We start from the raw sequence: 23,182 nt of genomic DNA, 5'->3' as shown, positions 1-23,182 counted from the left end.
ACATGAGCGATGATTTTCACGCATCACTTGTGCGTTGAGTGAAAATCGCAGCATGCTCTATATTGTGCGATTTTCACGCGACGCAGGCCCCATAGAAGTGAATGGGAAGCGTGAAAATCGCATAGCATCCGCAAGCAAGTACGGATGCGGTGCGATTTTTCACGCACGGTTGCTAGGAGACGATCGGGATGGAGACCCGATCATTATTATTTTCCCTTATAACATGGTTATAAGGGAAAGTAATAGCATTCTGAATACAGAATGCATAGTAAAACAGCGCTAGAGGGGTTAAAAAAAAAAAAATAATTATTTAACTCACCTTAGTCCATTTGATTGCGAAGCCGGCATCTCCTTGTGTCTCCTCTGCTGAACAGGACCTGGGGTGAGCTGCTGCATTAAATAGAGGTTAAGGACCTTTGATGACGTCACTCCGGTCATCACATGGTCTTTTACCATGGTGAATCACCATGGTAAAAGATCATGTGACGTACCATGTGATCACCGGAGTGACGTCATCAAAGGTCCTTAACCTCTATTTAATGCAGCAGCTCACCCCAGGTCCTGTTCAGCAGAGGAGACACAAGGAGATGCCGGGCTTCGCGATCAAGTGGACTAAGGTGAGTTAAAAATATATATTTTTTTTTAACCCCTCTAGCGCTGTTTTACTATGCATTCTGTATTCAGAATGCTATTATTTTCCCTTATAACCATGTTATAAGGGAAAATAATACAATCTTCAGAACATCAATCCCAAGCCCGAACTTCTGTGAAGAAGTTCGGGTTTGGGTACCAAACATGTGCGATTTTTCTCACGCGAGTGCAACGCATGACAATGTTTTGCACTCGCGCAGAAAAATCGCGCATTTTCCCGCAACGCACCCGCCTCTTATCTGGGCAAAAAAACTGACGCCCGTGTGAAAGAGGCCTAAGAGGTGAGCCTTCTCTAAAATACATTACTGGCAAAGATAAGTTTTATGTTTTGGGTCTGTAACTTATGGAGAAAAAATGCATATATTTGTGAAGTAAATGAGTTCTATATCAAGCTTCTGGTATTCCTCTTCATGGTAATGGCATTTAACCTCTTCCTGACCAGCTCTGTAATAGTACGGCGCAGAGGGACGTGACTAGCCTCCCAGCGCCGTACTATTACAATCAGCGGCAGGGTCCCGGCAGTCACTGATAGCCGGACCCCTGCTGTATGCCCCCTGGATCTCACAGGAAGCAGGCTGTAAGTGTATAACAGTGAGCAATACACTTACAGCCAATGCATCACAATACAGAAGTATTGTGATGCATTGTAAAGGGGATCAGACCACAAAAGATGAAGTCCCAGAGTGGGACGGAAAAAAAGTTTAAAAAATAAAGTTTTACCCAAAAATGTAAAGTTTCAAGTAAAAAATAGGCAAAAAAGAAAAGTAGACATATTAGGTATCGCCGCGTCCATATTGACCAGCTCTATAAAACTAGCACATGACCTAACCCCTCAGATGAACACCGTAAAAGAATAAAAATAAAACTTATGCTAAAGATTATTTTTTGTCACCTTACATTACTAAAAGTACAACACCAAGTGATCTAAAAGCGTATACCCCCAAAATAGTACCAATCTAACTATCACCTCATACGGCAGAAATTTTGCCCCTACCTAAGACAATCACCCAAAAAAAAATAAAAAATATGGCTCTCTGACTATGGAGACACTAAAACATTATTTTTTTTGTTTCAAAAATATTATTGTGCAAAAATTAAATAAATAAAAAAAGTACATATTAGGCATTTTCCACGTCCGTAATGACCTGCTTTTTTTGTTTAAAAAATGCTTTTATTGTGTTAAATGTAAAAAAAATAGTTAGATATCGTCGCATCCGTAACAACCTGCTCTAACCCCTCAGGTGAACACCGTAAAAAAGATATAATAATAAAGCCATTTTTTGTCACCTTACAATCACAAAAAAATGTAATAGCAAGCGATCAAAAAGTCATATGCACCCCAAAATAGTGCCAATCAAACTGTCATCTCATCCAGCAAAAATTATACTCTACCTAAGACAATCGCCCCAAAAACTATGGCTCTCGGACTATGGAGACACTAAAACATTATTTTTTTTGTTTCAAAAATATTATTGTGCAAAAATTAAATAAATAAAAAAAAGTACAAATTAGGTATTTCCACGTCCATAATGACCTGCTCTATAAAAATATCACATGACCTAACCCCTCAGGTGATCACGGTTAAAAAAAGAAACTGCGTCAAAAATACATTTTTTGTCACCTTACATCACAAAAAGTGTTATAGCAAGCGATCAAAAAGTCATACGCACCCCAAAATCATACCAATCAAACCGTCATTTCATCCCACAAATAAATGAGATTCTACCTAAGACAATCATCCAAAATATTAAAAAAACGAAAACATTATTTTTTTTGTTTCAAAAATGCTGTTATTGTGTAAAACTTAAATAAATAAATAAATAAAAGTATGCATATTAAGTATTGCCATGTCTGTAAGAACCTGCTGTATAAAAATATCACATGACCTTACCCCTCAGATGAACACCATAAAAAATAAAATAAAATGTGTGCCAAAAAAGCCATTTTTTATTACCTTACATCACAAAAAGTGTAATACCAAGCGATCAAAAAGTCATATGCACGATAAAATAGTACCAATCAAACCGTCATCTCATACTTAAAAAAAATTGCCCCTTCATAAGACAGACACCCAAAAAAAACAAAAAAAAAAATATGGCTTTCAGAATATGGAGACACTAATTTTTTTTTTCTAAAATGCTTTATTATGTATAACTGAAACAAACAACTAAAAATACCATATTTGGTATTGTCTCGGCCGTAACAACTTGCTCTATAAAAATATCACATGATCTAACTTGTCAGATGAACACTGTAAATAACAAAAAATAAAAATGGTGCCAGAACAGCAATTTTTTGTTACCTTGCCTCACAAAAAGTGTAATACAGAGCAACCAAAAATAATATGTACCCTAAAATAGTACCAAAAAAACTGTTATCTTATCCCGTAGTTTCCAAAATGGGGTCATGTGACATGGCAGCTTAAAATTATCACAGTGAAATCTGCCTTCCAAAAATCATATGGCGTTCCTTTCCTTCTGCGCCCTGCCGTGTACCCATGCAGCAGTTTATGACCAGATATGGGGTGTTTCTGTAAACTACAGGATCAGGACAATAAATAATAAGTATTGAATGGCTGTTAATTCTTGCTTTGTTAGTGAAAAAAATGGATTAAAATGGAAAATCAGCCAAAAAAGTGAAATTCTGAAATTTTATCTTCGTGTTCTATTAATTCTTGTGGAACATCTAAAGGGTTAACAAAGTTTGTAAAATCAGTTTTCAATACCTTGAGGAGTGTATTTTCTAAAATGGGGTCATTTTTTGGGTGTTTTCTATTATGTAAGCCTCACAAAGTGACTTCAGACCTGAACTAGGTCCTTAAAAAGTGGGTTTTGGAAATTTTATGAAAAATTTCAAAATTTGCTTCTAAACTTCTAAGCCTTCTAAAGTCCCTAAAAAATAAAATGGCATTCACAAAATAATACAAACATGAAGTAAACATATGTGAAATGTAAAGTAATAACTATTTTTGGAGGTAGTACTATTTTAAAAGTAGAGAAATTGAAATTTGGAAATTTGCTAAATTTTCCCAAATTTTTTGGTCAATTTTGTATTTTTATTTATAAAAAAATACCAAATTTACCCAAAAATTTGGGAAAATTTCCAAATTTCCAAATTTCAATTTCTCTACTTTTATTAGTACTACCTCCAAAAATAGTTTTTTGTTTTTTTTTTACTCAATGTTACTACTGTCATGAAGTACAATATGTGACGAAAAAACAATCTCAGAATGGCCTGGATAAGTAAAAGACTTATTACCACATAAAGTGGCACATGTCGGATTTGCGAAAATGGCCTGGGCAGTAAGGTGAAAACTGGCCCGGGGTAGAAAAGGTTAAGACAATACAATAGACAAATTATAAGCATTACTTACCTCACTGATCCCTTGTTGTTGTACTGCTGCTGTTCTGGTCCCTGTTGCTCTCTACTTCCATACGCAACTCCACATACAGGAAGTGGCTGGAAATGATCACTCAGCTAATCACTGGCCAAACAGATGAACTTTCTAATGAAGTGATTGGCTGAGTTCTCATTTCTAACTATTTCCAGTGTGTTGAGCTGTGGGAACTGATGACAGCATAGTGTAGAGACAAACAGCTGATTTCCTGTGATGGCATTCAGTAGTCTTTGACTACTGACCTGCCTAAGCTCAAAGCATGCACCAGCACTGTGAGAGAGAGTCCAATGCCACATGCTACCCCACCTCCAGACGACAATTGATGTTTTCTTTTCTATGCACAAGTAGACCAAAAACTGTCAATCGTCATTTAGAGGGTGAGGGCAGCATGTTCCTTCGGATTCATTTCTCTCTTGCAGTAATCATATTTGCATAAGCGCAGGCTTTAGCAGGTCGGTACCCTTAAAAGCGCTGAATGCCATCACAGGAGTGACAGAGCACTAAAATGAGGTCAGTCACAACAGTAGTCAGTATGGACGGCATAAGGGAGCTGACAGGTTTCCTTTAACTGGGTTGGTACATGACTGTGCTACCCCACAGGTTCTGTACTAGGTCTAATACAGTTGGAATTGTGTTTGGTATTTTTTGTGGACCAGTTTTTAGCATCAATTTGTTCTTGTTATAATCTTAAATGATAAGGAATATAGATATATTAGGGTGAGGCTGTCAAATGTAATGTATTCATTTACCCCTTCTGTCCAAGGTGATTTTCCAATTTTGTCTTTTTTGGTTTTTACTCCCATACAGCCATATGAGGGCTGATTTCTTGCAGGACAAGTTGTACTTCCTAATGGTACCGTTACAATGTAGTGGGAAACTAGAAAGAGAGAATCCAAATGAGTTGGTATTAGAAACAAACACAATTCTGCCACCGTTTTATGCATTTTGTATTTAGGGGTTCCCTATGCAGTAAAAGTGACATGTCAATTTCATTCTGGGGGTCAATACGATTACAGCAATACCACATTTATATAGTTCTACGTAGCTGTGTCAGGGCTTATTTTTTTAGTGGGTCGATCTGTAGTTTTTATTGATTTTGGAGTGTTTTACATTTTTATTGCTTAAGGCCTCATGCACACGACCATTGTGTGCATCCGTGGCCGTTGTGCCGTTTTCCGTTTTTTTTCACTGACCCATTGACTTTCAATGAGTCCGTGGAAAAATCGGAAAATGCACCGTTTGGCAGCCGCATCCGTGATCCTTGTTTCCTGGCCGTGAAAAAAATATGACCTGTCCTATTTTTTTCACGGCCAACGGTTCACGGACCCATTCAAGTCAATGGGTCCGTGAAAAATCACGGATGCACACAAGATTGTCATCCGCGTCCGTGATCCGTGTCCGTGATCCGTGTCCGTTTTTTCCTATCATTTCAATGGCAAACTTTTTTTTTTTATTTTTCATGTCCGTGGATCCTCCAAAAATCAAGGAAGATCCACGGACGAAAAAACGGTCACAGATCACGGACCTACGGACCCCGTTTTTGCGGACCTTAAAAAAAAACGGTCGTGTGCATGAGGCCTTATAGTCATTATTTTGAAGGTGAAACAATGAAAAAACATCAAATTGTCCATTTAGATTTTTTTTCTTTATGGCATTCACTGTATGGGATAAACGCGTATTTTTAGATATTGGCCTTTTGGGATGTGGTGGTGTAAATGATCACAATTTTTGTTTTGCTTTTTAAATTGGGAAAGGGGGTTTGAATGTTAATATTTTTTCATACTTAATTTTTTATTTTTTTTACCTTTTTAACCCCTTTCCAACTACCCCACGTAAATTTATGTTTGCAGTCAGACAGTTAAAAATGGTGCCCGCATGCAAGCAAAGCGGGTGCCCTAGCCACCGGGTGCCTGCTGTTTTAAATACCAGGCACCTGGGACTAATGTATGCAATCAACAAGAACGTTGATCAAATACAAACCGGATTCCCAAAAAGTTGGGACACTAAACAAATTGTGAATAAAAACTGAATGCAATGATGTGAAGATGACAAATGTCAATGATTTATTTGTAATAGAACGTAGATGACAGATCAAACGTTTAATCCGAGTAAATGTATCATTTTAAAGGAAAAATACGTTGATTCAAATTTTCACGGTGTCAACAAATCCCCAAAAAGTTGGGACAAGTAGCAATAAGAGGCTGGAAAAAGTAAATTTGATCATAACGAAGAGCTGGAAGACCAATTAACACTAATTAGGTCAATTGGCAACATGATTGGGTATAAAAAGAGCTTCTCAGAGTGGCAGTGTCTCTCAGAAGCCAAGATGGGTAGAGGATCACCAATTCCCACAATGTTGCGCAGAAAGATAGTGGAGCAATATCAGAAAGGTGTTACCCAGCGAAAAATTGCAAAGACTTTGCATCTATCATCATCAACTGTGCATAACATCATCCGAAGATTCAGAGAATCTGGAACAATCTCTGTGCGTAAGGGTCAAGGCCGTAAAACAATACTGGATGCTCGTGATCTCCGGGCCCTTAAACGACTCTGCACCACAAACAGGAATGCTACTGTAAAGGAAATCACAGAATGGGCTCAGGAATACTTCCAGAAACCATTGTCAGTGAACACAATCCACTGTGCCATCCGCCATTGCCAGCTGAAACTCTACAGTGCAAAGAAGAAGCCATTTCTAAGCAAGATCCACAAGCTCAGGCATTTTCACTGGGCCAGGGATCATTTAAAATGGAGTGTGGCAAAATGGAAGACTGTTCTGTGGTCAGACGAGTCACGATTCAAAGTTCTTTTTGGAAATCTGGGACGCCATGTCATCCAGATCAAAGAGGACAAGGACAACCCAAGTTGTTATTAACGCTCAGTTCAGAAGCCTGCATCTCTGATGGTATGGGGTTGCATGAGTGCGTGTGGCATGGGTAGCTTGCATGTCTGGAAAGGCACCATCAATGCAGAAAAATATATTCAGGATCTAGAACAACATATGCCCCCAACCAGACGTCATCTCTTTCAACAAGATAATGCCAGACCATATTCTGCATCAATCACAACATCATGGCTGCGTAGGAGAAGGATCCGGGTACTGAAATGGCCAGTCTGCAGTCCAGATCTTTCAGCTATAGAGAACATTTGGCGCATCATAAAGAGGAAGGTGCAACAAAGAAGGCCCAAGACGATTGAACAGACAGTTAGAGGCCTGTATTAGACAAGAATGGGAGAGCATTCCTATTTCTAAACTTGAGAAACTGGTCTCCTCGGTCCCCAGACGTCTGTTGAGTGTTGTAAGAAGAAGGGGGGATGCCACACAGTGGTGAAAATGGCCTTGTCCCAACTTTTTGGGGATTTGTTGACACCATGAAATTCTGATTCAACATATTTTTCCCTTAATATGGTACATTTTCTCAGTATAAACTTTTGTTCCGTGATTTATGTTCTATTCTGAATAAAATATTAGAAGTTGGCACCTCCACATCATTGCATTCAGTTTTTATTCACGATTTGTATAGTGTCCCAACTTTTTTGGAATCCGGTTTGTACATTTAACCCCCCCAGATGCCATAGTCATATGTGACCATGGCATCTGGGAAGTTAAAGACTGGAAGTGTGCGCTCCCGGACGTGCTATGTAGAATTGGAGTCCATGAAAGAAGCAATCTAATGATTGTTTGATATTGTTCCCTAGGGAACTATTAAAAAGTGTAATAAAAAGAATAAAAAAGAAAAAAAAAACTTTACCCAAAATTAAAATATAAATACATAAATAATTTTTAAATTAACATCATGGGCATCACTGCATGTGAAAATGCTCATACTATTAAAATAATTATTAATAATTTATCCCATTCAGTAAAACGGAACAAAGGCAAAATGACCAATTCAACGTTTTTGGTTACTTCACCTCCCACAGAAAATTAAATAAAAGGTTATCAAAATGTCATACACACCCCAGAATGGTAAATTGAAAAGTACAGATTCTCCCTCAAAAGTTATGGGGGTCAGAATTTTGCAAAGGAAAAAATTGTTTTTCCAAAGTTTAAAAAAAAAAATTCAGTATTAAAATGCAAAAATAAACTATACATATGTGGTATTGTTGTAATTGTAGTAACCCAGAGAATAAAATTAACAGGTCAGTTTTACAGCATAAGAACTGGTGTAAAAAATAAATAAACATAAAACGGTGGTGGAATGGTGTTTTTTTGTTATAATTCCACCCTATTTGGAATTCCCACCACAATGTATGCAATTGTAAATGGTGCCATTAGAAAGTGCATCTTGTCCTGCAAAAAACAAGCTCCTGTACGGCTACGTCAATGACAAAATAAAAAAAGCCATGGCTTTGGGAGGGCTAGGAGTAAAAAATAAAAATTGAAAAAATAATGGAAAATCACCCGGTCTTGAAAGGGTCCTTAGGGGACTTTAACATATGATCATTAGATCAGTGTTTCCCAACCAGTGTGCCTCCAGCTGTTGCAAAACTACAACTCCCAGCATGCCTGGACAGCCTTTGGCTGTGCGGGCATGCTGGGAGTTGTAGTTTTGCAATAGCTGGAGGCACACTGGTTGGGAAACACTGCATTAGATCACTTCCCCTATAGACTGCATTTATTTAAGAATACAGCCTATAGGAGATTCAATTTATTCCTATGGAGCACTGCCACCTGCAGTCCTCCATAGGAATAAACCAACAAATAGCTTCCCCAATCTCAGCATGGGGAAGCCTTTCGAACCACAAGAGCATTATCACCAACAGCAGACATTATCCCCGGGTGTCTGCTGGTTGTGAAGGGGTTGTCTAGCCTTTTTAAAGTGATGGCCTATCCTCAGGATAGGCTGCCCACTATAATGATGATAGTTCAGTGTAGCTCAGGTGATGACTTCTGGCGAAGACAGAACAGCTGATCGGCAGGGGTATGGGGTGCCTGACCCCCGATGATCAGCTAGTAATCCTGGGGATAGGCCATCATTTAAAATAGGCTGGACAACCATTTTAAGCACATACATCTCACATATTGTCATAAACGTTCAATCCATGCTTGTTCAATAGGCAGATCAATCTACCCAGAGGAAAATGGCAATGAAAGTATTACAAGCTTTTTGTGTTTTCAGGCTGCATTAAAGCAGAAGTTAAATATTTATTAGCATTAAATGCATGTGACCTTCTGACCACAGAGAACAGCATGGCATCTAAAATATCACAGTCACACCACCTTGTTAGACACACAGTCACATCCACCTCATCTATTATTTAAATCATCTGTTCTGCAGTGGATATAATTGGTGTTGTATAACTGGAGCAAAAGCAAGACTACCAGCTCTAGGCTTGATGAAGAAAATGAAATCCATAACAACACATGCAATATTTGTTCCTCCTTATCCAAATTGTTCTGAGAGGTGTAATTGATTGGTTGCTATGGAATTTGTTTCTTCTATACAACTCCAGTCATACTCTAATCTGTCAAGTCCTCTCTAGTCCTGTCAGTTATATACAGGCAGGGGTATTTTAATTATTTCCCGTCATAAGCAATTTTCATTTGTTTGTCTTCATTTTTTCTCCCCGCTTTTCAAAAGCCTTAAAGTTTTATTTTTCTGTTCACATAGCCTTGTGAGGGGCTATTTTTTTACAAGGCAATTTATACTTTTTAATGGCACCATTTAATATTCCATATGATATATTGGAAAGCTAGAAATAGAAAAAAAAACTCTAAATGGGGAGGTTGAATTGGAAAAAGTGCAGTTGTGCCATTTTTTTATGGCCTTAGTTTCTAAAGCATTTACAGTGCAGTGAGATTTTAGAATTTTTTTTCTTTTTTGAATTTTATTTTTAGTTCCTGTAAGGGACTTGAATATGTATTCATGAGATCGCTTATACCATAGACTACAATGGCTTACCGTTGCAGTCTATAAGAGCCTGAGGACTAAATAGGCTCTTGGCAGGTCTGGGAGGAGTCACAAGGCTCTCAGATGCCATAGCAAACAAATGATTCCCACAATCTCAGGGCTGGGGACACTCATTTACTGGGGGCAGCTTGCACCGAGTAAATGACCTTTGATCAGAGTTGCCTCTGATTGCAGTCACTGCTAACGGCTGTCTGATGTGTAACACAGCAGTCACCCGCTGGCTATGGTACCTGCTCAGCTACTTTGAGGGTGCCATTTTTATAGACCTGACATCTGCTCTGCGCATATGGCAAATGTCTGGAAGTGGTTAAAGAGGGGTTTCTAAGTGTGTTGGTGCCCATGGTTGATATTGGAAAATCCCCCCTCCCCATTATAAAAATGTCCACTAATTTATAGATAATTATATTAGTAACTCTGACAGCATGTTTCTGTTTGTTTGGATGGTACAGCAGTTCTCATCTCAGACATTCATAGCATATCCACGGGATCTAATAAATAGGGTTCCCACCTCTGGGACTCACACCTAACTCTATAATGGGGTTTCCCCGAATCGCATTCCACATCACCCTGATCATTAGGTCAGACAAATGTATTTTTACACTGGTAAAGAGTGTTTTGCCGTTCCAATTGTGGGTTTGGTATTGATGTATGGTTCATAGACTTGCACTGTGAAGCTACAGTTATGGCTTTGATGGGCTTTATGTACATAATAGCAGGAATAACAACTTTGATCAAATAAACCAGAGTAATGCACCTGATTTTAAGGGAATTTTTTAAACTCCCACACATACATACTGAGAATTGCCGTACAAGTGCTGCATTGTGTAGGTTGTTTGTATAAAAAATCAACTACTGCCCATGAAAATAAAAATCCATGATGTTCTACAAATCAATAAGTCAAGTCTTTAAATGGGTGAAGAGATACCAGTTAGACGGAAACCTGCAGTGTTGATATCTGACATGAGAAATGTTAAGACTATGCTTACTATTTTTTATATTGTTTTGATTTGTTCATTTTAGAAAGGCAGATTAATTTCTTATTCATTTAACGTGATAAACTTACCATCCTAAAATTAGATACACAAGTTTTGAATGCTTAGTTTAAGAATCGTTAAACTAGCCCTTCTTCTGGCCTTTCATTAATTACAAGAATAATAATGGTATTAATGGTATCTGACATATATTTAAGACTATATCTACCTTTTTGATTCGCTCAATATATAGAATGTAAAATGAAAAATCAATGTTGCATTTAGACAGTTTAGTTCTATGGCTATGAGTAGGGATGAGCATAAAACTTTGTTTCAATACTCGAGTTCGGGAAATGTTTTTTTTAAAGTCTAAATCAATTCCTTAAGTTTTTATGCAAAGTTTCACAAGACTTCGCAAAGTAATAACTTCAGCTCAATACATTCTAATACTGTATGGAGAGCTCACTCCGTACAGCATTGAAAGTTTGATGCGAATCGACTTCAGATGTTTCATCCTAAGTCGATTTTTTCATCCCTAGCTATGAGCCTCCATGGTAACAGACAACAAATAAACTCTGAGTAGTCTGATCCTACAGTCATATTTCCTTATACCGATCCTCTGCTTTTGGCTGTAGGGGGCAGATAGCAGAAAGCATGAGACTGCAGGACTATACTACAATCTGTTTGGTACCAGTTACCATGCACATGAATAAACGGCACAGAAACAGCATAAACAAATTGGGAGACTTTTAGGTAAGACCTGTTGAAAAGTGTCCTCCTTTCCTATTAGATTTTCTGCTACAATAAAAAAAATGGTTGGAATGGTATATAGAGCCTTTAATTCGGTGGCTCTTGCCTTCAAGAACCAGTTAGCAATTATGTAATCTTCCATTGGTATCTACTGTAAATTACATTCTACTGCATATTTAGAGCTGAAAAATAATAGCTGTAAATTAAAAGTTATTTATTCACACAACTTTTTCCATTACATTCCTTTCTCTATATTCTTGCCTTGCTCTGGCTAGCAATGTTTTTCAACATTTGGTTGAAAAGGGGAACTCCACCTTATTAAATATTCTGACCTATCTCATACACTTGCATGTGCCATTTGTGATATCTATCAGATTGGATTCCTTAAATTCTAAAATCCAATAGAATTTGGTGGTAAATAGGTTCCTAAACCCTATCAGCGATGCAGAGAAGGTTGATATTGTATGTCAATGTGTTAAGGGTGACTCCTCTTTAATGTATAAAGTCTATTTCCAGTTATCCATTCATGCTTTCTTAAAGGATTTTTCTCCTCAGGATAGGCCATCAATATCTGTTTCTTGGGGGCTTGACATCACACTCCCCTGCTGACCAGATGTTTTGCAGTAGCTCCAGTCCATTTCTGTAGTGGATGGAGATGGTCCCATTTACTTCAGTTGGAGCAGAGCTGCAGTAACTAGCTCAGTCCACTACAGAAATGAATGAAGATGTGTAGTTCTGGTGCTGACTTCCAGTGCTGGAGATAATGCAGCTACTGCAGAACAGCTGATAAGAAGGGGTGGAGAAAGTTGGACCACTGCCAATTAGATAGGACCACTGCCAAATATCGGAAAACCTTTTTAAATTGTATGACTTATTAAGAGGTTACTGAAAGAACATGACAGTTCCCACTTATCCAACACTTAAGGGGGTTTCTGTCTTTGCTCCATACACTTTTTTTTTTTACCAAAGGGTCATCATAGTTGCACTAAGTGTAACCAGGTATTACCTGGTTGCTGTAATTCTTGGGTCCCAATGCAAAATCTTCAACAAAGACCGCAACTACCATGAGCCATTCCTAACACTGACATCTTCTTGGCTTAGTTAGAACTACTACTGATTGACCTTCTACATGTACTGCATGCAATTTTACAGCAGCAGCTTGCCTTTGGCCTTGCAATTAATATATATGATTAATATATATGATCTTTGAAGGACCTTTACTTGTCATGATCACCACTGGGGCTACATTTGCAGAGAGTTGAACCCTCACTGGACAACCTATTTATCTTAAATAAAAAAAATAGCAGCAAATCTTATAAAATAACAAATAAGCTATAGTCACTATAATCTTCCACCAATCCAGGGCAGACACTCTGGTGGTCCCCCCAGTCTTTGTTTAAAGTGGTTGGACCATTAAAGCTGAAGCTTCTACTTGACTGCAATGGTTACAGTCCAGCTGTTCTACTGGTGTCATGGCTCCCATTGTTGAGCAGTGATGGCAGTGGTATGGCCTGTGACTGCTGAGGTCACTGTTTGGCTGCAGTGGTCAAGTTCTAACCACTTGTATACAAATACGACCAGAGCCTTTGCGCAGGTTTGGGAAGGGGTGTTGGGGTATTGCTTTTTATTATTTTATAACTTTTGCTCCTGTTTTTTTTCCCAGAAAACCTCTTATAATTTAGATAAAACTTTCATTAAAGGGAACCTGTCACCTAAAAAACGCATATAAAACCGCCAGCAGTACCTCATAGTAGCCCCCAGTCTGTTAATAATCATATGCTTGATTGGTTAGTCTGATGCTCCGTAGGTTCAAAAAATGATGTTTTAAGCGCCATCAGCGCTATCTTGCCAGTCAGCTTGAAGTCAAGGGGGCAGCGGCTTCCTTGCTTCAAGTCAAGGTAAGCACGCCCCCTAACCGTTCCCTCTCTTGTTGGATTGACAGACTGCAAGCTGACCGGCAAGATAGCGCGGATGGCGCTTAAAACATCGTTTTTTTAACCTACGGAGCGTCAGACTAACCGATCAAGCATATGATTATTAACAGACTGGGGGCTACTATAAGGTACTGCTGGTGGTTTTATATGCGTTTTTTAGGTGACAGGTTCCCTTTAAATCTATGCTATCTCCCTTGCCTGAGCTTTGATGACCCGTTCAAATAGCTGATTGCCGGGGTTCTAAGAGTTAAAATCCTACCAGTCTAATATTGATGGATTATCCTGAGGATAGGGCATCAATCTTCCAATCCTGGAAAACCCATTTAAGCTTGGAAAAGGCTTGAGTTTTGAACTTAAAGGTCTATTTATCCCTTGAGTGATGAGACCCAATGAATGTGTTTGGTACCATTTTGTAAGTAAATATTACATACATTTTACCCCTCTCCTTTTTAGCTTAGGCATATTTTGACAATAAGATATACATAAATCCAAAAGAAGGAGACAGCAGCACTAGGTAAAGTATTCAAAGTATGGTGAATGAAATCCAGACCTTGATCAAATAGTCCCAAAAAGCATGTAGAAGTGTTTTTAGCACACCAGGGATGTGAAAAAAAATAGTAGATTCAATCCAAACACGTTTCAGCTCCCACCTGGAGCTTTTTTTTTTTTTTTTAAAACAGCTCCAGGTGGGAGTTGAAATGTTGCTTTTTTTTAATACAGAGGAATAAATCTACTATTTTTTCACATCTCTGGAGTGCTGAAAACACTTCTACATTATATACCGTATATATATATATATATATATATATATTAAACTGCTCTTTTTTGGCAATTGATAAACCTTTATGGAACAGTTCTAGGTGATTTATATCTCCAAATTGCTTGGGCACTTAGGAATCTGTGTTCAGTACTAATGTATCCCCTTACTCTGATGATCTACAAAGTAAAAGTGCCTGCAGCTTGTTTGAACTTATTCTAATACATGGCTTTTTACATGGTTGCTTGTCTGGGATATGATACTGCAGATAATAGTGCTGCAGACTATGTTTAACAAGAGCTATGGTTTATATGGGTCTTACTTCAATTATTGTACTCAAGGGGAAGATTATAATGGAGTTCCCTAAGTAATCATTACTACAACCTCCAGGAAGTTACAGTTTTAATACAGTGAATAAATTGAATTAAGGTAAGCTAATAAAACCCGTAAATGTATACAATGCATAGTTTTTAATTTTTTCTAGATTGTCATGGAACAGCAATGTAGAACATTATGACATCTATCTATTGACATCTAGATATATGTCATTCAGTGATATCTATCTACAGTTGAAACCAGAAGTTTACATACACGATATAAAAAGACACATATGCATTTTTTTCTAAATATCTGAAATAAAATCAGAATAAACCTTTCCTGATTTTGGTCAATTAGGATTGCCATAATTATAATTATTTGCCAAATGCCAGAAAAACGAGAGAGAGAGAATGTTTTAAGGCATGTTTATTACTTTCTGCAATATCAAAAGTTTACAGACACTATGATTACTATGCCTTTAAAGGGTAACTGTCATATTTTTTTTTATTTGCTAGTTTATCTGAGCTTGGCATGCATACCTGAGTTAGTCCGTCAATGATTTTCAAAAGATCTGTAATTACCTTAAAATAACAGCTGTAATTAATGTCCTCTGTCCTATTCCACTGCTCCCTTAAAAGACTGTTGATATGGCTTGTTTGTCTTCCCTTTAGTGTAAACAGAAGACAGAGGGAGGGGTGGTCCTTCACACTGCATGCCTGCATTAGGCTTCAGAGTAAGGAGACGTGTCTCTCAGTAATCTAATCTAAAAGACAGCTGCTAGGGCTTGTCTGTCTTCCCTTTAGTGTAAACAGAAGACGGAGGGGCGGTCCTTCACACTGCATGCCTGCATTAGGCTTCAGGGTGAGGAGGCGTGTCTCAGTAATCCAATCTAAAAGACAGCTGCTAGGGCTTGTCTGTCTCTGGCTAAGAAGACAGGAAGACGGAGGGGCGGTCCTTCACACTGCATGCCTGCATTAGGCTTCAGAGTAAGGAGGCGTGTCTCTCAATAATCCAATCTGATTGGCTGGCAGGGAGCTGCTGGCTACAGCAAGTATGTATGGGAAATGAGGAAAGGCAGTTTTGGTCTCCAAGAACTGGCAAAGGAGCCATCTTGAGAAGGTCCTCATATTGTAAATGTTTAAACAGCCGTAACTAAAGGAAAAACTCAAGGAAAACAGTGGTATGTGAAGAAACTAAATGATTGCTTTATGAATTATGCTGCTGCAGCAGTAACATATGCTAAAATGTATTTTTTTTTTTTTATAAAAACAACACGACAATTACCCTTCAAACAATTCTGGACTGCCAATATGATGATGTTATGTGTTTGGAAGCTTCTGTTAGGCTTGTCTAACATCTGAGTTAATTAGAGACACACCTGTGGGTGTATTTAAATGCACACCTGAAACTCACTGCTTCTTTGTGTAGCATCATGGGAAAGTCTAAAGAAATCAGCCAAGATATCAGGGAGAATTGTGTGGACCTGCACAAGTCTGGCTCAACCTTGGGTGCAATTTCAAAATACCTGAAGGTGCCTCATTCAGCTGCACAAACAATTATACACAAGTACAAACAAGATGGGAATGTCCAGCCATCCTACTGCTCAGGAAGGAGACAGGTTCTGTGTCTCTTTGGTCCGACATGTGCATATCAACCCAAGAACAAAAGCAAAAGACCTTGTGAAGATGTTGGCAGAAACTGGTAAGATTGTGCCAATATCCACAGTGAAACGAGTACTGTATCAACATGGGCTGATAGGCCACTCTGCCAGGAAGAAGCCATTACTCCAAAAGAAACATAAAAAAGCCAGATTAATGTGCAAATGCACATAGGAACAAAGACCTACATTTTTGGAGACATGTCCTGTGGTCTGACGAAACAAAAATTTTACTTTTTGTCCATAATGACCATCGTTAAGTTTAGAGGAAAAAAGGAGAAGCTTGGAAGCCTAAGAACACCATCCCAACTGTCAAACACGGGGGTGGCAGCATCAAGTTGTGGGGTTGTTTTGCTGCAAAAGGGACTGGTGCACGTCACAAAATAGATGGCATCATGAGGAAAGAAGATTACGTGAAAATACTGAAGCAACATCTCAAGACATCAGCCAGGAAGTTAAAGTTTGGGCACAAATGGGTCTTCCAAATAGACAATGACCTGAAGCATACTGCCAAACTGTTTACAAAGTGGCTTAAGGATAACAAAGTCAATGTTTTTGAGTGGCCATCAAAAAGCCCTGTTCCCGATCCTATTGAAAATTTTTGGGCAAAACTGAAAAGGCAGATGCAAGCAAGGCAACCAACAAACATGGCTTAGTTACACCAGTTTTGTCAGGAGGAATGGGCCCAATTTCCGATCAACTGTAGGTCGGGGTTGGAGTGAGTTGCGTGAAACCTCTATACAGGCTTTGGAATAGGACTGAGAACCCTATATGCAGATATGACCTAGAGAGAGATTTGGTTAATTCTATGTAGACTAAGACTTATTTACATTTCCTACAACACTCTATATTCGACCTATACAGGGTGATTAAATTTTATGTCATTAGAGAGCCTTCCGGTTAATACTCTCCCCTTTATTATTTCATCCCCTCCTTATAGTTTTTATTTTACATTCTCCCCTCCTTACTTCCCTTTACTTGTTGTTAAATATATGTAACGACTTTATATCCTGACTAAATATGCTTATAGGTATAATCACATGCGCAATGTAATTTTCAACAATGTACATGCTTATGGCGATCACTGTAACATGTAAGAAATGATGTCATTTTTTGTACTTGTGCTTATAAGCTATGAAACAATAAAAAGAGATTTACAAAAAGAAGCTTGTGGAAGGTTATCCAAAACGTTTGGCCCAAGTCATACAGTTTAAGGGCAATGGTACCAAATATTATTCAAATGTATGTAAACTTTTAACTTTGCAGAAAGTAATAAAAATGCCTTAAAACATTCTCTGTCTCTCTCATTATTCTAGCATTTGGCAAATAATAATTATGGTAATTCTAATTGGCCAAAAGCAGGAAAGGTTCTGATTTCATGTCAGATATTGAGAAAAACATGCATATGTGTCTTTTTATATAGTGTATGTAAACTTCTGGTTTCAACTGTATCTATCTATCTTTTTATTATCTATCTATCTATCGATCCATTGCTATCATCTATTTGAGTTACTAAGACTTCATTAATATTGTACAAATATTTAGAAATGTGCTGTGCATGTCAACAAATAATCCACAATTATAAAAATATATATTAAAAGCATTACGTCAATACTGTTGTCCTTTTAATCAATTCAGACAGCATCTAAAATCACAAATCTCCCGATTTAAGGCACAACTGTAAAACACAACTTGAATTGCATACCACCATCAGCCCCAAAAATTATATTGGACAGACAGTGTACAGCAAAATAGCTCTAAAGTGTAAATAAAACTATACGTAGAGTCAATCAATCATACATTTACAGTTTATGAACATAACTAATAAGGGAAATCCGGAATCTCACACTCTCTCTAGTTCATGCCAGACCACTAAACAAAATAGAAAAAAAATAAGGTTAGTTGCCGAACTGGAAAAATGTAAAATTTTATTCCAGAAAAAATTAACAAGCTACACAGGAAAAGTTTGGCAAATGCAACTTTATATTTAAATTTCACACACATCTGTATCTTAAAGAATGAAAGACTCACAGACTATAATGTTTTTTTTCTAAAATACTAAAAAGTATATGTTTTATACAAGAAGGAAAAGAAAATGAAATAATTTAAACAACCAATACATCAAAATGTGCAGAAAGTATAAACAAGACTGTGCCTTCAGTAGAATATATGCTTCCCAAATGCTGCAAAATATAGTACTAAGGCTTCAGTCTCTCCAAGACAGCTCACTAAATATAAACATCCTTCACTGCCTCTGTTTCTTAGGGTGACCCAGAAAGGGGGCACATCTGAGGCTGATGTCACCCAGATGATGTGCATACTGATTTTGGGAACAATAGGAGCTCAAAGAAAAAGGTGGTTCAAGTGTTCTTTCATGCACTCCCAAATCACCGACCAGGCTTACCGATTGGATAGGTTTATTCAAGGTTAAACAAAATGGAAGCTACTAGATAACCCTTTAAGGCAACACGTATTTATTCTGTATTATTATGAGTGCTCCATATGTAGATCCTTTAATACTGCAATTTGGATAGTACGTTGCCAAACAGATTGATACCTAGGTTTTCTTTTCAACAAGACTTAACTCAGAATTTGCCAAATGAAAAGAAGAAGAAAAAAAAAACAACACAGAATACATTGAAATGCGCATTTCACTGTTGAAGAAAACCTCTTTTTATAGAAAGAATATTTGAAAAAGTAGAATATAACTTTAACCAAAAATACTGCTTTGGAATGCTCCCCAAGACTGACTTACAAGGTAAGGGAATCCCTCAGTAAGATAATCCAGTAACGCATGGCACATCCTTTATCAGTTACAGTACTTTTCATTCCCATTTGTCAATCTTTGCAAAAGAAACCCAAACTGTATTAAATATTCAAAGAGTCTTTCAAACTCTTAAAATCATGTTTATTAACACATTTACCTCAATTCAATTTATTAAGATGTCCAATGCTAACCTTTCTGGATGTTCTGGTTTATATGTGGTGATATACACAGCATTCAGCAGTGGTTCCTAGCACCTGTCATTTGCAAGATTGAACCTCCAGCCACAGAAACACAAAGGAATCTGTGGTCGAGTCCCTTTGTTTCCAATTACAAACCTTCCCTGGTGGCCAGCAGGAACACTTTAGGATAAAATAGGATTACAGGTGCGCTATTGCAAAGTGTGCACAATGCTGCTGATGCTCCATTCTTGATCTTCTTCTCAAGACATGGCTACAGGCCACAATTGCTTAGCAGAGAAGGGTAGTGTTTCACAAGGCTAAAGATTTTGCAGATGCTCCTTCATATAACACAGTAAGGTTCCCTTGGTAACCTGGATTTTCTGCAGTAAAGAAGGGTTGTGCTGAAACAGCGCCTCAGCTCCCTGTTTGAGAAAATGCAGACAAAAGGATTGATTCCAGCTTGGGCAAAACTCATCCAGACAGCCGCCGTTAGAAATCCTCCTGGTACAACAGGACCTCTGGCAAAAACTCTCCAGTAACAAGCTACCAAATAGGGCCCCCACAAGGTCAGGAAAAGGAATGTCATAATATAGAACATTCTACTGATCCTTTTTTCCATTTTGAATTCATCTAAAACCAGCAGCCTTCTCCTGCCTGTGGTGTTCGCATTTTGCCTTATTCCAAGTAAGGTGGGCGGTGTGGGACCCCTTCCAAAGCCTGCAAGCCAGTTAGCTGCTGCTTGACCGCTGGCTCCAGGACCATGAAAAGTCCAATTCTGGCTTACTGCTGCTACAAACTGGACTGGCTTCATTTTCCTTCTGTCGTGGACAAAAAATATCAGCTTGAGGTAGACAAGCTGTGTGGCTAGAAGAATGAGAGCAAGGAGTAACATAAATCCCAAGGAATCGTTGGCCCTGAAGGAACGATGCTGAAACGTGCACTGGTCTTCCTCTCTAATAAAGGAGTAGGTGCCAACATCAAGGACTGGCGGGAAGGCCATAGCTACAGATAAGGTCCACACCATGCAAATGACTGCCAAACAAGTCCAAAAAGTCAACCTTTTTGTATAAAACCGATGGTGGGCTATAGCTAAGTATCTGGTAACACTTATACAGAATAACATGAATGCGGTGTGAAAACAGGACAAGACCCCAAGAAATGCAATCACTTTGCAAGTAAGATTCCCATAAGTCCATGTAGAGCCATTCTTCACGGAGGTGAACACAAATGGAAAACAAATAGCGGATCTCAGAATATCTGAGCAGCACAGATCCAACAGGAAGTAGTAAGGAGCTCTGTGTAAGGTCTTATCTTTAACAAGCAAAATTGAGATAAGAAGGTTACCCACCACACTGACTCCTATTATAAAGCCCAATGATGTTAGCTTTAAAAATGCTGTTAACGGAGACACATTTTGCAGAATGTTGTCAGCTGCATGGCTATCGTTCGCCATAGATGGAGGATATATATTATTGCTTCAGTCAAGTCTCATGGTCTATATACAAGGGCAAGCACAAGATAGATCCATACATTTTACTGCAAATGTAATCCACAAGAACAACTGAGCTGGTGTCTAGGCACACATTCTGCTCTTTGCTTCTTCTGATGTGTCATGCTGTCAAGAGATCTGGAAAAAAAAAAGAAGCTATCAGTTTTTGAAGCTAGCAGCAAGTAATGATGTGAGAAGGTGCTAACCTAATGTTAATATATGGAGAATGGAAAAGTTACACTCGAGTACTATCGTTTGTTTTTAAGCTTTGCATTAATAAAGCTTGTACCATGAGGGACAATGAAGAGCAACACACTGTTATTCCATAAAGATACATATATTTCTAGAAAATGAGACATAAATACATCCATAAGCATTTCAACTAACAAAGCTCTGTCGTCTAGATCTCTTAGATCTATTGTGTAGTAGATAAAGATCACACCCAAATAAATCATGCAGGATGCTTTATAGCTCATGCATCAATACCCCTGCCTATGGGTAATATACAGGAATGCCAATTTCTTCCATCCTCCTCCAAATAAACACAAACTGTTGGAAATCTCCAGTCCAGGCTTGCCTTATATTCCTGGAGAAATCCACCCCACGTCGGACAGGCAGGAGGATATCCATTGCTTCTCGGTAGATGTGAGCATTTTCAGGCTGGAGCCATCTCTCTCCCTTTCACTACACTGTATGATGCCACAAAATCCAGAATAAAGAATACATGGGCTGATGTGAGGCAGACAGTGGAGGAAGAGCAGGCTCCATTATTTCTATGAATCATTGCAACTGTTACTATGCTACTTTCAGATCTCAAAGGAGAAGGAAAATCTGGGAATTAATTCTGCATGGGGGTTTTGTTGGCCAGCTGTGCCTTTACTATGGGTAGACATCAGCTCACATATGGAGATGATAGATATGAGATAGATAGATGACAAATAGAAGATAGATAGAAGATAAATAGATAGAAGATAGATAGATAGATAGATAGATAGATAGAAGATAAATAGATAGATAGATAGATAGATAGATAGATAAGGTAGATAGATGGATGGATAGTAGGTTGATAGGAGGTAGGCAGACAGGAGGTAGGCAGATGGATAGATACATGTATGATCTTAGCATGTATGTGATGGGCTGGCTGAGCAATGCTTTATCTGAGGCTTGATCATGGATGAATGTTGTGGATGGCCATAGAAAACATCCCTTTGTTAGGGCTTTTCCATTATCACAGGAATGCAGCTCTCTTCCCCAGGCTCTGCCTGCAACATTCAGCCTCAGACATGGCACATGCACGGTATAACATAGCTACATCGCCCCTGTGTGCCCCTACTATGCCATTTATTAGGAAAAGCCCTGGCTATGTCTCTATGTATCAACGATCACCTATTTGGCTGCATAGAATGACACTCACACCTTCTGGTCGTTAAGTGAAAGCAAAGGGTCCTACCTGTTGGTGCTATATATCCTGACAAGAGTATATTTTTCCGCTGGAGCTTCTTCTTTATATAAAATGCTGATTTTTTTACCCCCCCTTTAGATATCTTGCCTGACAATATAGTCAGTGGCTCGGACGGCGCATGCGCTGTGAGGCTCCTTGAGCTGCTCGCTTCATCCTCCCCTGTCGCAGCAGCACAGTCTCTCCCAGCAACAGCAGCAGTAAGCAGCAGCAGCCTACTGCTGTCTGAATGAGGCCACGTCAGGCTGGCAGCTCCCAGTGCCTACCTGCTGCAGCTGCCACAGCCAGCACACAGGCTCCTTCGCCCATCCCCAGTCCTCCAGTGAATGTGGAAAGCCCACTGTGTGTGTCCTGTCAGGCTGTGGGGGCAATATGCAGCAGACCTGTGCGCTAATGCTTGGACACCGAGTTCAGCCTGCTAGCTAGGAAATACAGGCAACCATGTTCGTCAAATGTCACAGTATTGATCTGTTACATAAAATCCAGAGTGGAAACACCCAGAGTGATGCATTGGTTTTTGCTGTGGAGTTGAGTGGGAGGAGAATGATGAGCACATTGTTACTGGGAAGAACATGGAAGCATTTGCATGCATCACCTCAGCTAGGGTGGGAGCGTTTAAAGCAACGAATGGCGCGGCTTTTATTAACGCAACATTGCTCTCCCAGTCATACAGTGCGTTTTCTCTTTGCCTTGTGTGGTTTTGTTTCTCATTTTCCTCACAAAAATCTGCTGCTTGCCGTCCACTGCTTCCACCGTGAGAAGTTGTGTTTAACCAGCAGAGGACGCTGTTCTCATCACAACTGCAGAAGCTAATATTTCTTAATGGTAACTTTTGGTGATAGAGTCCACCCTGAGAGACAAAGGGAGATGTGTTTACACAGCCCATGGGGTCACCAGAGGATCTGAGCAAACGTTAACCACGTGGGGACAGAAATGCT

General features: G+C 38.8%; 1 protein-coding gene across 1 annotated transcript; it reads right to left on the bottom strand.

The window, feature by feature from the left end:
• Positions 1 to 18,494: 18,494 nt before the first annotated feature.
• On the bottom strand, positions 18,495 to 22,621 carry GPR85 (G protein-coupled receptor 85). Its single transcript, XM_044277028.1, has 2 exons — positions 22,236 to 22,621; positions 18,495 to 20,923 (listed from the first exon to the last, which is right to left on the bottom strand). Exon 2 carries the CDS (start codon positions 20,747 to 20,749, stop codon positions 19,637 to 19,639), a length of 1,113 nt encoding a protein of 370 aa, XP_044132963.1. The 5' UTR covers positions 20,750 to 20,923; positions 22,236 to 22,621; the 3' UTR covers positions 18,495 to 19,636.
• Between the last annotated feature and the right edge of the window lie 561 nt (positions 22,622 to 23,182).

Source organism: Bufo gargarizans, chromosome 2, assembly GCF_014858855.1.
Source record: "Bufo gargarizans isolate SCDJY-AF-19 chromosome 2, ASM1485885v1, whole genome shotgun sequence".
NCBI lineage: Eukaryota > Metazoa > Chordata > Amphibia > Anura > Bufonidae > Bufo > Bufo gargarizans.
This window is presented reverse-complemented; position numbering and strand designations above follow the sequence as displayed.